Below are 15,433 nucleotides of genomic sequence, written 5' to 3' on the forward strand. Positions count from 1 at the left end.
TAACCTTCAAGGACGATTTCTTCAACAAAACAGAAAGGTTAGCCCCGTAGGTAACAATAGCGTAATTACAGCAAGCTACCTTCGACGGCCTGCATGTAGTCAAATGCTTGCTGTCAGTGGAATTATAACATGACTTATATTAAGTATACACGTTGGCTCTGATGCAGAAGCCAAGAAAACGGGAAAGAACCACGAGTCAGGGAAGTTGTCCGAAGAAGCACTCAGAAAATGTGTTGAATTTTATTGACGTACGAAATTCTATTCGTGCGGCAAGAAAATTGTTCATTATCCCATTTAGAGGTCTAGAAGAAATTAGGTATAAAAATAAGGCAACTAAATTTCATAATGGATGTAAGTCTACCCTCACTCAAGAACAAGAGGAAGAAACACTTGCCAATAGCATTTTTTTAGTCTGTACATGCAGGAAATACGAAGACCAGCTTTTGACTTAACTCAGAAATACAAAATGGCACACATATTTTCACAAAATGAGCGTTGGCGTGAAAGAACCTGTCTGACGGTTTTTTGAAATGAAATCCTACCATAAGCATTAGAAAAACCAAATACGCTAGTGTTAACAGAATCACTAGATTCAACAGTGGTTATGCGAAGAGATATTTTGGAAACATGGAAAAGTTTTGTCTGCAACCGATTGCATGCCACACCGCATCTACAATACAGGTGAAACTGGTATTGCAACGGTACGAGATCCTGGAAGAGTAGTTGCCACTAAGGGCAAGAAATGATCGACTCTGTGACCAGCTCGGAAGGACAATGTTAGTGACAGTGATAAGTGCCACAGTATAAGTGCGGCAGGATTTTACATTCCACCAATGTTTATGTACCCCTAGAAAAGGATGACCCCCTTGCCAAGAAAAAAACAAAACCTTACATTTTGCTACACACGAATGCTCACGAAAAGGTTGGACTGACAAAGAGTTGTTCTTGAATCTGTTGAAGCACTTCATCCATCACTCCAAAGCAAGCCTTGAAAATCCTATCACTCCAAAGCAAGCCTTGAAAATTCTATGTTGTTGATACTGGACAGTCACAGCACCACACATTTTTGCAGTCCTAGACGTTATGTAAAAATAATCTGTTTACTATGGTCCCCTGACCATCCCATTGCTCATATAGGCTGCAGCCTTTGGTTGTAACTTTCTATTCTACTTCGAAAAGAGCTTTAAAAAGGAATATGGTCTATACATGAAAATACACAAGCCTTATTTTTAGCTGGTCTATTTATTCGGGCATATTCAAGAGTAGCAAAATTCACAGTGGCTGTATCTGAGTTCAAAACTATAGGAATATACGAGTGAGTGTATATTCAGTCCAAACATCTTTACTGATGTCGACCTTTGTGCTGTAGACATATTTGTATACAGACGAAATCCGTCTATTCCAGTCATTGAGAATGATGACACGAAGTCTGAACCGTCGGCTCCATCAAGTACAATGTCTGGTGAAGAACCAAATCACGAAACTGGAGGATCAGAAGAGCCGCAATATCTCAACAACAGTGACTTTCGAAGAACTGACACATCTTGCTTCTACCAGTGACACAAAGGCAACACCTAGGAACCAGAGAGAGATGAAAAGTCAGAGACTCTGACCTACACATACAGAAAAATTGAAATTCAACTAACTGTAGAAATCAGTGAGGGACCTCAAAAAAGAAAATGCATTAATGTAACCAAATTTAAAGCAGCTGTTCAGAGACATATCTTCTGTTCTTTATTTTGCCTGTAGGACAGAATGCTATTTACACACGGTCTAGGAAAACCACTGTAGTGCCCTATTGAAACAGTTGACAAATATCACACTAAAAATATTAGAGTCGTCATCGGAGCATGGACGAAATACCACCAAATTAGCGAGGGTGAGTCAAATGAAAACCTTAAATTTATAATAACAAATCGAAATTTCGCGCCGTTATCCTGTAAGTTGGTAAGCGTGCTACAAACATCGTGCAGCATGGCCTGTAGTTGGCAGCATAGTGCAGATGCACACATACCGTCGCAGTATCAGTATAAAGATGGTCTCCGCACCGGCGATTTTCACCAGGGAAGAATAGCGTTCTGTTATTAGGTTTTTGCGTAGTGGAGGTGTGAAACCCATTGAAATTCATCGACGAATGAAGGTTCCGTACGGCGATGCATGTTTGTCACAGCAGCAAGTCTACGAATGGAGTAGGAAGTTCGGAAATGGTGTGACTTCAGTGGAAGATGCTCCTCGTCCAGATCAGGTACAACGAGTTGTGACTCCACAGAAGATTGCAGCAGTTGAATCCATAGTGAAGATGTTGATGCTTGTGAAGAACTTCTTCGGCGCTTTGAACGAAAAGGTGATGGCATCCTTGCAGGAAACGTTACTGGGGAACCTTGCTTTTTTGAGTGTCTTCCTCATCCACCATACTCACCAGACCTTGCCCCAACTGATTTCCATGTGTTTGGGCCACTCAAAGACGCAAAGGGAGGAAAGAAGTTCTGTTCTGATGAAGAGGTACGTGGTGCATGAGTGGTCACGCGGACTGCAAAAAGAATTTTTTTATAAAGGAATTTATGTACTTTGTAAGCGCTGGGGGACTTGCCTTCACCGTTGGGGAGATTATGTTGAAAAGTGATTCCGTTTTGTACCGTTTCTGCACAATAAATAATATTTAAAAAATATTTAATGTTTTCATTTGACTCACCCTCGTACGAGAGTTAAGTTACTCAGTAACCTGCGTAGATCGGAAAAGTGTAATTAGGTGATGTTTACCGTCGAGCGAGGTGGCGCTGGCGTCGGAGCGCTGGGCATTCATGGGCGCGATGGGTGACCACTGGTTGGTGCGGTGGTCGTAGCGCTCGGCGGTGCTCTGCCGGTGGTGGCCGTCGTAGCCGCCCATCGCGTAGATGATGTCGCCCAGCATCGCCACGCTCACGTAGCACCTGCGCCGCGGACAACGTTACCCAGGGACCAATAATCGACGCGTCTACGTCACCAGGCTACCACACACTTCTAAACGCAGTGCTGGATGATTGACACTACTGGCCATTAAAATTGCTACACCAAGAAGAATTGCAGATGATAAACGGGTATTCATTGGACAAATATATTATACTAGAACTGACATGTGATTACATTTTCACGCAGTTTGGGTGCATAGATCCTGAGAAATCAGTACCCAGAACCACCACCTCTGGCCGTAATAACGGCCTTGATACGCCTGCGCATTGAGTCAAACAGAGCTTAGATGGCGTGTTCAGGTACAGCTGCCCATGCAGCTTCAACACGATACCACAGTTCATCAAGAGTAGTGCTTGGCGTATTGTGACGAGCCAGTTGCTCGGCCACCATTGACCAGGCGTTTTCAATTGGTGAGAGATCTGGAGAATGTGCTGGCCAGGGCAGCATCGAACATTTTCTGTATCAAGAAAGGCCCGCACAGGACCTGCAACATGCGGTCGTGCATTATCGTGCTGAAATTTAGGGTTTCGGAGGGATCGAATGAAGGGTAGATACACGCGTCGTAGGACATCTGAAATGTAACGTCCGTTGTTCAAAGTGCCGTCAATGCGAACAAGACGCGACCGAGACGTGTAACCAATGGCACCTCATGCCATCACGCCAGGTGATAAGCCAGTATGGCGATGACGAAAACACGCTTCCAATGTGCGTTTACCGCGATGTCGCCAAACAGGGATGCCACCATCATAATGCTGTAAACAGAACCCGGATCATCCGAAAAAATGACGTTTTGCCATTCGTGCACCCAGGTTCGTGTCGTTGAGTTCACCATCGCAGGCGCTCCTATTTGTGATGTAGCGTTAAGGGTAACCCTAGCCATGGTCTCCGAGCTGATAGTTCATGCTGCTGTAAACGTCGTCGAACTGTTCGTGCAGATGGTTGTTGTCTTGCAAACGTCTCCATCTGTTGACTCAGGGATCGAGACGTGGCTGCAAGATCTGTTACAGCCATGCGGATAAGATGCCTGTCATCTCGACTACTAGTGATACGAGGCCGTTGGCATCCAGCACGGCGTTCCGTATTACCCTCCTGAACCCACCGATTCCATATTCTGCTAATAGTCATTGGATCTCGACCAACGCGATCAACTACTGTTTGTGTATGAGAAATCTGTTGGAAACGTTCCTCATGTCAGCACGTTGTAGGTGTCGCCACCGGCACCAACCTTGTGTGAATGCTCTGAAAAGGTAATCATTTGCACATCCCAGCATCTTCTTCCTGTCGGTTAAATTTCGCGTCTGTAGCACATCATCTTCGTGGTGTAGCAATCTTAATGCCCAGTAGTGTACAATGCTCGAGCAGCTCCTCACAAACCATACATTTCTGCAGTCAATGATAAGTGAGTTTTGAAATGGTGTACAGATCGACGCTAATCGACAGTGGATAACCGGAAACCAGTGATATAGAGTAATGAATCACACCATATCCTGTTGCAGTGTTTGGGTTTTGGGAATGCCTGTAAAATGTTACCTGTGTAGTACCAACGGTGAAGCACAGAGAAGATGTCACCATTTTGTGGTCCCCTTATTGTGCTTAAGAAAACGCTAAATACCGAAGGATATAAACACATTTTACAGCATTATATTGTGGTTACAGTGAAGGTGCACTTCACACCCTTTGATTGTATCAGCATGACTACAGTGTCTTAAAGAAGCAAGTATGTCAGTGGTTTGTGGAGAACAACATTCATGAAATGGACTGGCCAGCCCAGAGTAGCGACCTCAACCCTGAGAAATGTTTTTGGGACGAGTTCATTCCAAAACCCATGTTCAACATCACTACATTCTTCAGTTTCGGCTCTTGAGAAAGAATAGGCTACCATTCCTCCACAAACATTAAGAGACCTCACTGAAAGCGTCCTCAGCAGAGTTCAGACCATCGTAAAGGATGGAAACATACGGCATTAAAGTTTACTAATTGATTCCTGGATACATTTGACCAGCGGATGTACTTCTCATGGACCTAAGACTCTGTGCACTTACCTGCAACTCGTCCGTTCCGAGAGCTCTTGCTTTGTACACACCTGAGATCATTTCGGTTGCGTTATTAATATCCGTAACCAAATACAGCCTTCGCTTTAGGCGAGGTTATTAGCATGCTCCAGCGTGATGGCGCTGGATTTATAGGAAGCTGGTGGGTGAGGAAATTTTTGTCGTCAGAACTTGACTAACAAAGGTCTAACACACATTTCTTGGTGGCACACGTAGAATCGTCCACTTGACTATTGCTTATACAGAACCGGTTTGCACGATCTGGTGAAACGGTGGTTTTGTTCAGCCTATAGACGGTGGGCTAGAATTTCTGTAATCCACCTAAGTGGTTTGAGGTCGAAGCCTACTGCACTCGTCGAAATGAAAGTGAATTTCGCTCGAAGACTGATTTTTCCCATCACATTTTGGAAATAAACATCTGGCAATTCCTGGCAGGAAGCAGCATTTTGCAGAGGAGGGCTATTAGCAGGACCCGGAAGTAGCCAACGGGAGTGCCTCACATCTGCTCTAGAGACTAAATGGCTCAAATGGTTAGATGCTAAATTGCTTGAAGCTCGCGAAATCTAGGGGTCAGCCAGCAGCTCTCCTTGGTCAGGTGACACAGCTATGTTTCTAAACGCGGGCGATGGTCTCCGCAGAGTCGCTTTTCAGTTTTCTATGCGAGTGTTGCACTTTGGGGAATGACCACTTGCTCGGGGGCGGTGTTTGATAAAAGTGACGTGTTTGGCTTGGTCTGATTGAGCCAACAAAATACATTTACACTGCTTACAGAAAAAGCACACACAAGGCGTGGTCGGATTCGTCGGGTACGTAACTGATTGGAGTTGCAGTTCTCTGACAGGTAGAAAAACCATCAGACTGCTTTAATGTTATCGTGTCTACCTGCTTACCAGATATTGTTAGTATATAAGACGCATGAACAGATTCAGATGTTGGGTATTCACTGAAAGACGCAGAGATGCCATATATTCGTGTGAGGCAGTGTTATCAACACCTGGCACAGTTTGGAAATGGTCTCATTGCGGGTCTCCGTTTGGCCGGCTGGTCCAGTAAAGTGAAAACGGCCCCATGGTGGACTGTATGGAAATGTGAGTGCTGCTGTCGCGAGTAGGACTTCGTGTGACTCCATGGAACCTCCAAGGACGAGACGGTAGGAATTTTCTGAAGAGAGGAGGGATGGTAGATTTTATTTCTGATCAGTTTACTGTATCCAGTGGTAAATCTCAAATCCCTCCGAAGTTTCTGACGAACTCAGGACATCTAATACTGTTGACAGCAATTTGTCCACCGCATGGAAGTTATATTGCCCATTTGGTGAATAATGAGAGGAGGAAGTTGTATGCCAACTACAGATTTTACAGTCGTTCCTCCCTTTGTTTCAAACTGTACCATAACGCAAATACAAGACACACTGTACAGATACTCATTGCTGTCATTCGTCAGAAACACAAAATAGTTAATGTAACTGCATTACATTGCACAGACTGGTTCAGTTAACATGAAAGTTATTTGGGTATGGTACGGTGTTTGGCTGTAAATAACTATGAAACGAACACTATGGCCACGGTTGAAGTGGTTTTATTCTGCATCTGCCTGTAGGCCCAGAAGAAGGCCACTAGAACTGTGGCTGAAACATTGGTTTCGCCTGTGATAGTTATCTTCAATATGACGTAGTACCATGTGATTTAACTATTATATTAACAAGAGAGCTTAATTGATAGGTCGGATGTAGGTGTGACAATCCACCTTTCCCGTAATATTAATGTGAGATGACAATCCAGCCTAGGTAGCCACTACTGTGTAAGAAACCGATTTTTACATTAAGAGTGTAAAAACTGATAAACACTTAAGAGTAATGTGAAGCTGAATATACGTCCAAGTGGGTCACATCGTGTTGGAAAACTGGGCGTGTGTTACGGGGTAACGCACCTCCTGCTGTGCATGGGCGCCACCTCTCGCCACGCCTTAGTGACGACGTTGAAGCGGCGGCACGAGTTGAAGTAGTCCATACCGTCGAAGCCGCCGATGACGTAGATGTCGTGCCCGATGACGGCCGTGCCGTGGTAGGCGCGCGGCCCGGTGGGGTCCACCTCGTTCACCTGCGGCGACCACTTCGCTCTCAGCAGCAACCAAAGCGCTTTCAAGGGAAATCAGTGACGCGATGTGCTGTCTGCCACGAGAAAACTACTACGTTCCATAAGTCAGCGAAGACAGGTGGCTTGAAGAAAGTCCTTGTTTTCTAATTCACTTTAATTACATACTAATGTTTGAGGAAACTGCGTAACTCAGGAACAAATATGCTGGGAGAATAGAGAAGTGGCCCAAAAACAAGTGCTCCGGTAAATTGCTTCTTTCCTGTTGTTTCATACACTGTCTGTCCACTCAGTTTTTGACTTCTTGCATAGAATGTCATTCCAAATGTGTCCAGTTTATACTTCTCTCGTATTCGTCTTCAAATGTTCAAATGTGTGTAAAATCTTATGGGACTGCTAAGGTCATCAGTCCCTAAGCTTACACACTACTTCACCTAAATTATCCTAAGGACAAACACACACACCCATGCCCGAGGGAGGACTCGATCCTCCGCCGGGAACAGCCGTACAGTCCATGACTGCAGCGCCTTAGACCGCTCGGTATTCGTCTCCGTAGTCGACGTTACATATTTTGGTGGCTCTCACCTATGAAGTGATCTTGTCTAATCTTGGTAGCGGAAGAAATCTTCACCAGTAGTAGTAGTCCGACAAGAGGAGAAGTCGTGAGATAAAGTTTCTGATATACAGACTTTTGTCCACTGTCTTCTATTAAATTCCCGGCTTGTCAGTAGTGTCTCACGTGTGCTATTTGTGCCACAACTTGTTGCCGGCAGCTAACCGTTTTTAAATTTCGCTGCAACTTGATCGCCAGCCGATAGTGAAGGGAAATGCTCGCATGTATCTTTGTTTATTTACCGATAGCAGTCCGTCTTCCTTCCTCACATTCCCTCTTGTATGAAGATGAACTGAATAACTAAGTTGACAAGTATGTTTCAAATACGCTCCTCCTGAGCCAGAGGGTGGTGTAGAACTGTAGGATGGGGGTGCAAACTTAATTTCTTTAAGGGAGGCTCAGAGAGGTTGCTTTGAGACAGGAGATGGTCACCTGCCCTCATGTAAAGCGCGGGTAGTAGCAAGCACTGCCTGATCTCACCGTCACCCGTGTGTCCTGAGTTGGTCAGGAACGCACGCTTTTAGCTGTACTGTGGAACAAGGTCTTCGTAAATCGGAGCAGGTTCATTTTCTTAGTGATTAGACTCAGTTGTACTGCGATGAAGTGTAATGTTTCACATTAATTTATTTAAAAAAAATTGGTGTAAATTTCGCGGAGGAGTGGAATTTTTGAACTTGTCTTTGTTATGCTGCTTTAGTTAGGATACAAGCCTTGTTACTATTTCAGGTGGCCTCCTCTTTCGAACTCCTGCTGTTAAATCTGTTTTGTTTAACAGATGTGTGTGTCAGTCAGTGCATGTGCGTATTCTATCCAGACTCTGATGAATCTGCTTTGCTGGACCTGTGACCGTTGGGTCATAGTTGCCAAGTGGTCTTGGAACCTGAGTTAAATGGTCTCAGCCGAAGTATCTAGCGAGTTGTTTATTCACTGTAAGTTCACTGAGGCACCGCAAACGGTTTGAAATAGTAAATTCTGTGAAATTTGTGTCATTTGTGACTTCATCTCTGGCTAGCATCCTAACGCCACATGTTTGTGAAGTTTATGCATATTGAAGACTCACAAGAGGTGACTGGTTCCAGTTATATCTCGAAACATTTACTGCATATTACTTTTGACCTAGATAATTCTAGAGGTTTTTTCGCCCTGAGTCCAGTGATATTCTGCAGGATCGTGTAGGTCAAATACTTAGGATTTGTCCGCTTTCGCCGCCCGGGGTGGCCGAGCGGTTCTAGACGCTTGAGTCTGGAACCGCGCGACCGCTACGGTCGCAGATTTGAATCCTGCCTCGGGCATGGGTGTGTGTGATGTCCTTAGGTTAGTTAGGTTTAAATAGTTCTAAGTTCCATGGGACTGATGACCTTAGAAGTTAAGTGCCAAAGTGCTCAGAGCCATTTGAACCATTGTTTTTTTTGTCCGCTTTCGAGTGACATATTTCTGGCGCGCATCCGCCATATGGTCCACTGTGTCCACGTGCCGCTCATCAGCATGACGGAAGTTTACGTAAGCGTTACTGGCAACTAGGGTTACGGTAAATAAATAACAATATCCTGTCGTGTAACAAATTAGTAAGCCGTTAAAAAATATAATACATCTTTCCACGTATTATGTGAATAGTAATGAATACCTGGTGCAGTCACTTGGGTACCCGCATAGCACTGGCTAATGATCTCCGGATCTCTTCAGGGTGCTGTTCTTCTCAAGAAACCGCCAATAGTTGAATAATTGCATGCTTCTATGCCGTGCACGTGTGAGCGGAACTGAGTTTACCCATTTTCCACACCTTCTCACCCTCTCTTCCACCTGCACCCCCCCCCCCCCCTCCCTTCCAATGTGAATGTGGACTGCGCCCAAAGTGAAACGCACATTTAATTAATAGTTTAATGAGAGCTCATAAATAATATTAAGAAAGATATGAAGGAGGAGGGGTAGCGTTTCAGTACTCACAGCATTTAGCCGCCGACCCCGAACAGTTACACTTACAACACAACACTCATGCATCATGATTTCTCGTTGTGCACGAAGGAAAAAAAAATTCCAGCTAGGTGGCTGAACATACCTCTCGGGGTCTCCTAGTCAAGAAAGCAAAAAATGGTTCAAATGGCTCTGAGCACTATGGGACGTAACTTCCAAGGTCATCAGTACCCTAGAACGTAGAACTATTTAAACCCAACTAACCTAAGGATGTCACACACATCAAGACCCGAGGCAGGACTCGAACCTGCGTCCGCGCGGTCGCGCGGTTCCAGGCTGTAACGCCTAGAACCGTTCAGCCACCCCGGCCGGCTCAACACTGCATTCTCTCTGGTTTATCCAGGCTCCACGTTCATTTCCATAAAATGCTGTGCTCTGTGCACACATTACTGGAAAATTAAAGTCCTCGCAAATTTTTAATACCAATATATACATTTGGTTACGTACGCCAGTCCATATTGTAATTCTGTGAAATCGCACCTCCTGGACAGTAGAATTATTTTACTCTTCCTACTATTTCGTCGTTCCGAATTTTTATGTCTACAAAAATGCTTTTGTCCTTTTACCTACAGTTCTTCATTTTTGTGTTAGCAGGCGTGTTCTAACTATTACTTTGCATCAAACGAAAGTATATGATTCCAGAGAGATTTTCAGCACTCAAAAATCTATTATGTATATAAGCAGACTGAATTGACGAACGAAAATTTGCGCCAAGGCCGGGATTCGAATTCGGGCCCCATGCTCACGAGGCAGATGCGCTAACCACTACGCCATCCTCGCACAGCGGCGTTGCAGAAATGCGCGGACTCTTCAGCGCGCCCCCCTCTTTAAAATCATTGGAATGAAGCACCTGCACTTGGGCTTCATGTGGGATCCCCCTTTTCTTTCGATGCTGAGATGCTATTCTAATACAATTGGAGAACCTTTGGAATGCTGTTCGATTGTAGGGAGAATACCAAGTGAGCTGGAATGGGAATTTGGACTGAGGAGGGAGGCGTGTTAGGGCAATCTCTGCAGTTGTACAAAGCCACCATGTCAGAGTAATGTAGTGCTTAGCCCATCTGCCTAGTGAGGAGGAGACCTGGGTTCGAACTCTGCCTTTAGTACAAATGTTTATTCGTCGCTTCTCTCTGAATATACAGGGTGAGCATTTATAAAACTGAAGACCGCATTCCTGCACACTGTAGATGGCGCTGACGAATGAAAGTTCCTCTGACCACATGCCACGCTTTCCTTACGCTTTCCTTGTGTGTAGCAGGCTGTGTGATTGACGCAGTGTACTGTAAGCAGCAGAGTGGTCCGGTATTCATGTCACGAACAAGCCGAGTCGTGTTTGTGTACGATTAAGCAGGTGGAATCGGTCTAGAGGCAGCGCAGCTACACCAAAACAAGTATCCTCACGGACACCAACCGCATCACACAACATTTCACCGAGCGAGGTGGCGCAGCGGTTAGCACACTGGACTCGCTTTAGGGAGGATAACGGTTTAATCCCGCGTCCGGCCATCCTGATTTAGGTTTTCCGTGATTTCCTTAAATCGCTCCTGGCAAATTCCGGGATGGTTCCTTTGAAAGGGCACGGCCGACTTTCTTCCCCATCCTTCCCTAATCCGACGAGACCGATGACCTCGCCGTTTGGTCTCTTCCCCCAAACAACCCAACTCAACGCCACAACATTTCAAGCCCTTTTTTGGCGTTTGTGTGATCATGGGCCTTTTCAAATGGTTCAAATGGCTCTAAGCACTATGGGAGTTAACATCTGAGGTCATCAGTCCCCTAGACCTAGAACTACTTAAACCTAACTAACGTAAGGACATCACACACACTTCCATGTCCAAGGCAGGGTTCGAACCTGCGACCGTAGCAGCAGCGCGGTTCCGGACTAAAGCGGCCACGGGTCCTTTCAGACAGACGAACTTGCAGGGAGGTGGCGGACTGTGCGTACACCAGGTTTGGAGGACCAGATTCTTAGATTAGATTAGATTAGATTAGATTAGTTTTCTTTCCATAGATCCGTGTTGAGGAGATCCTCGTGGATGTGGAACATGTCACCTTTTTTATTTTTTATTTTTTATTTTTTTAAGCTGAAATAACAATACTAATAGTATAAATATATACAACACATCATTTGTTTCTATTAAAAAATTCGTCAATGGAGTAGAAGGAGTTGGCCACTAGTAAGTCTTTCAGGCTCCTTTTAAACTGATCTCTATTTGTAACTAAATTTTTTATGTTTGCTGGCAAAATATTGAGGATGAGTGTTCCTTAGTAGTGGACCCCTTTTTGAACTAAAGTAAGTGCTTTTAAGTCCTTGAGCAGATCATTTTTGTTCTACAGGCTAATGAGACGAACCCTAGTACAAGCGCCAGGCAAGTTGCCCGCCAACATGGTGTAAGCCAAAATAGGCTTATGTGAATCCTGCATGACAACCGCTACTACCTCTCTCACTTACAACGAGTGCAAGGATTATCAGCAGCTGATTTCCCTCTATGGGAACGATTTGGTCCATGGTTTTGCACCAGCATCACAATCATTGGATTTCTGTCATCAGTCCTCTTTACTGATGAAGAAACCTTTACCCGAACTGGTATCATCAGTCTGTATAATTGTCATCTGTGGGCCACAGACACGGCACATGCTGAGAGGAACTTTTGTTCGTCAGCGCCATCTACCATGCCAACGATGCATTAGCGGACACACGTTCATGGGATCTTTTTTCCTCTATTTATAGTCAGGAATCTGCCCTTGTAGTTTGTCGGTTTTATTAATGTTCACCTTCTATACATCTTACTTTGTAGTTGGCCATTCTACTTGACAGGTCTATAAACTGTTATTACTTTCGACCAAGTGGTACGAAGGGCTTCGCGCTACAGAGGAGTCGAAGAAAAGCAGCTCGTGACCTCCGCGTTAGTAGAGAGCGACACTAACCATTGGTGGCTGAAGACAAGAAAATGCTTACAGTGCATTAAAATATCTGCTCTGGGCACTAATAAAAAGTATCGTACTACTTTGAATAACTGCCTGCTAAGCGTAGACTGTCGCAAGGCCAGTGCGAATCCTAGACAAATGAATTAAGTGATGCCGCCCAATAGCCAGCCTTCGCCGAGTAGACGCGTGGCGTGTGGCGACAGGCAGCCGCGCTCGCACCTTGACCCACTGGTCGGCGCGCGTGTCGTAGATCTCGAGGCAGTTGGTGGGGCTGCCGCCGCTCCAGCCGCCCACGGCGAACAGCAGCTCGTGCGGCACCCGCGGCCGCGCGCAGTCGGGCGTCTGCTGCTCGCCGTCGCGCATCTCCAGGTCGTACAGGTAGCGCAGCGTCTCCATCACCAGCGGCCGGCACGCCTCGTTGCCGCTCACGAACGGGTGGTCCTTCACCTGCGACGAGCACTATGGGATTTAACATCTGAAGTCATCAGTCCCCTAGACTGAGACCTAATTAAACCTAACTAACCTAAGAACATCACACACATCCATACCCGAGGCAGGATTCGAACCTGCGACCGTAGCAGTCGCGCGGTTCCGGACTGAAGTGCCTAGAACCGCTCGGCCACAGCGGCCGGTCCACCATACCAGTCAACCACCGATATCTCTCTTCCCTGTCCAACTTTTAAGCGAGTAGCAGCGAAATAATTTTCAAGGTTGGACATAAACTACTCCAAAAACTCGTCGATTTTCATCGACCTTCAAAGTTTTACTAATTCCGAGATTTTCTTTTATAGACTCGTAGAAGTGATGGCATATGCCGACGACGTGGAGATTCTTTTGAAGAGATGCTCCTGAAGTGATCTGGAAGAAGTTTGTCAAGAATTACATCAGTGATGTTAAGGAATTAACTTGCCTGTTGGGCCTGAAAACACCACGTACCTGTTATTAAGATGAAGCCTTTTAAGAGGCCTAGGGTCCATGAAGAGAAAGATCATCACCGGACTCCTTGGCTCCATTTTGGATAGTTGACAAAATTAGAGTGCACTTATTGAACCAGTTGAAACGTGGATATGCCGGAAAATGGCAAGAACGAGCAGGACGGAAAGAAAAACCAATTTAGAAGTGTTGAGGAAAGAAAGTGAAGACAGATTATCAAAAGAAATGGTAAAAAGAAAAAGAAAATTTATTGGGAATGTCATCATTCACAACACCTTCATCATTAATATTTTTGAAGGGAAAGTTTTTGGAAAAAACGAAGAGATCGAGCAAGGATGAAATATTTGGAAGGCAGCGAGGAGGGGATAGGATGTGACAATTACTTGGAACTGAAACGGACGGCCAGTCGACGAGGCAGTAATCATTAGAATATGTATGTATTCAAGACATGAACAAGACAGCCAGGAACATGGTGAAAAATTATTAGCGTAGGCAATTACGCTTATAAACTACCAATGCAGACAGTAAGAACTCATCATAACTCTATCCTAACTGAGATCAGGGGATACAGTATGAGTGCTTTGGTGCATGTAATTTTCCTCATAACACTTTCTCTAGTAGTTAACGGGGTGCAGCGAGGAAATATTCTTTCAAAATTAATTCGCTGACTGCGAATTCCTTGTCATCAACTGTATGAGGCATACTTCCACTACCCAACAATATTTTCTTTCCTTTTTCGATGTTCAAGCACGCTCCATAGACCAATCCTATCACACGTCACACTGCCTTACGTCATGGTGCAAGCATTAGGTAATGAATTTAGTGTAGCGTGTAGAACGTACAGCTTGTGGAACTTTGGACCGGTCCGGGATGCGTGCATAGACAGTCGAAGTGGTTAAAGCGACCGCTAGCGATAAGTGGGAAATCCGGATTCACGTCTCAGTTATTCTCAAGTTCTCATGTGTAACTATTGTGGTAGATCTATGCTTAATACAGGTGATGTCAAGGAATTCACAGCCAGCTAATTAATTTCGAAAGAATTTCGTTCAGCTGTGCATGCTAGTGGAAATATTCTTCGGCTGATGGGAGATTTTGGTGCTGTGCCACTTGAGGCGTTCCAGCTATACTTCGGATATGGCCACTCAATCTCCAGATACGGAAAAACTCTGAGATGTGTTTTCTAAAGAAAGAACATCACTAAGAGCAGAATTTAACAGGAATATGAACCAAAAACAAGTAGCAAATCCACAAAAATATCCTCCTCCTGTGGCAGAAACGACAAGTGACGCCCAAGGACCGAGATGCAACTATGGTTCCCTCCCAGATATAAAGCAGAGATTGGGAATGACGCACTTGAATCAACCCCTCAAGAGGTCTCACACTCTTCTTAATGGCTCATTGGCCGTCACCATCTATGGCAACGAACAGCGCAAACACACTGTGGTGAAGGAGGAAGTACATACTATCTGGGGATGTCCGCTGTATGCTGGTGTTGCTGACACTGGTTGGTAACAACTGAATCGACACTGAAGACTTGCTGTCAAGACATGCTGCGTTGGCAGGCAAAAATCCTAGACAATATAACCGACACTTTTTCAAAGAAGTCTCGAACAGAATATCACGCTATCAACCAACCCCGTCCACTGTAGTACGGGATATTGCGACGGAAGGTCGAGAAGCAAGGCAGTGAAGACAGAATAGGTCAACAGCTGCAGTAGACGAACAGCTGACAGCATGTACATGGCGAACATAACAACAGTACCAGACTGGAAACCCAGATGTGGGCCGTATCTCGCTACCCAAGGAACTAGCAAAGGTATGACGCGGGCTGGTTTTTGGCTGCAGTTCTCACCAGCAGCAACGCTGAAACTCTCTCCAAACAGGAGAGTCGTTTC

The 15,433-nt window shown here is 45.1% G+C and overlaps 1 protein-coding gene across 1 annotated transcript in view; it reads right to left on the reverse strand.

Moving 5' to 3' along the window:
- Positions 1 to 15,433, reverse strand: part of LOC126335797 (kelch-like protein 10) — a 193,469-nt gene that overhangs the window by 81,642 nt on the left and 96,394 nt on the right. The window contains exons 6-8 of the mRNA XM_049999261.1: positions 12,825 to 13,052; positions 6,930 to 7,099; positions 2,761 to 2,930 (exon numbers count right to left, since the gene is read on the reverse strand). Of these exons, the coding sequence (XP_049855218.1) occupies positions 2,761 to 2,930; positions 6,930 to 7,099; positions 12,825 to 13,052 (568 nt within the window). The remainder of the gene's footprint in view (positions 1 to 2,760; positions 2,931 to 6,929; positions 7,100 to 12,824; positions 13,053 to 15,433) is intronic.

This window comes from Schistocerca gregaria, chromosome 2 (genome assembly GCF_023897955.1).
Source record: "Schistocerca gregaria isolate iqSchGreg1 chromosome 2, iqSchGreg1.2, whole genome shotgun sequence".
Lineage (NCBI taxonomy): Eukaryota > Metazoa > Arthropoda > Insecta > Orthoptera > Acrididae > Schistocerca > Schistocerca gregaria.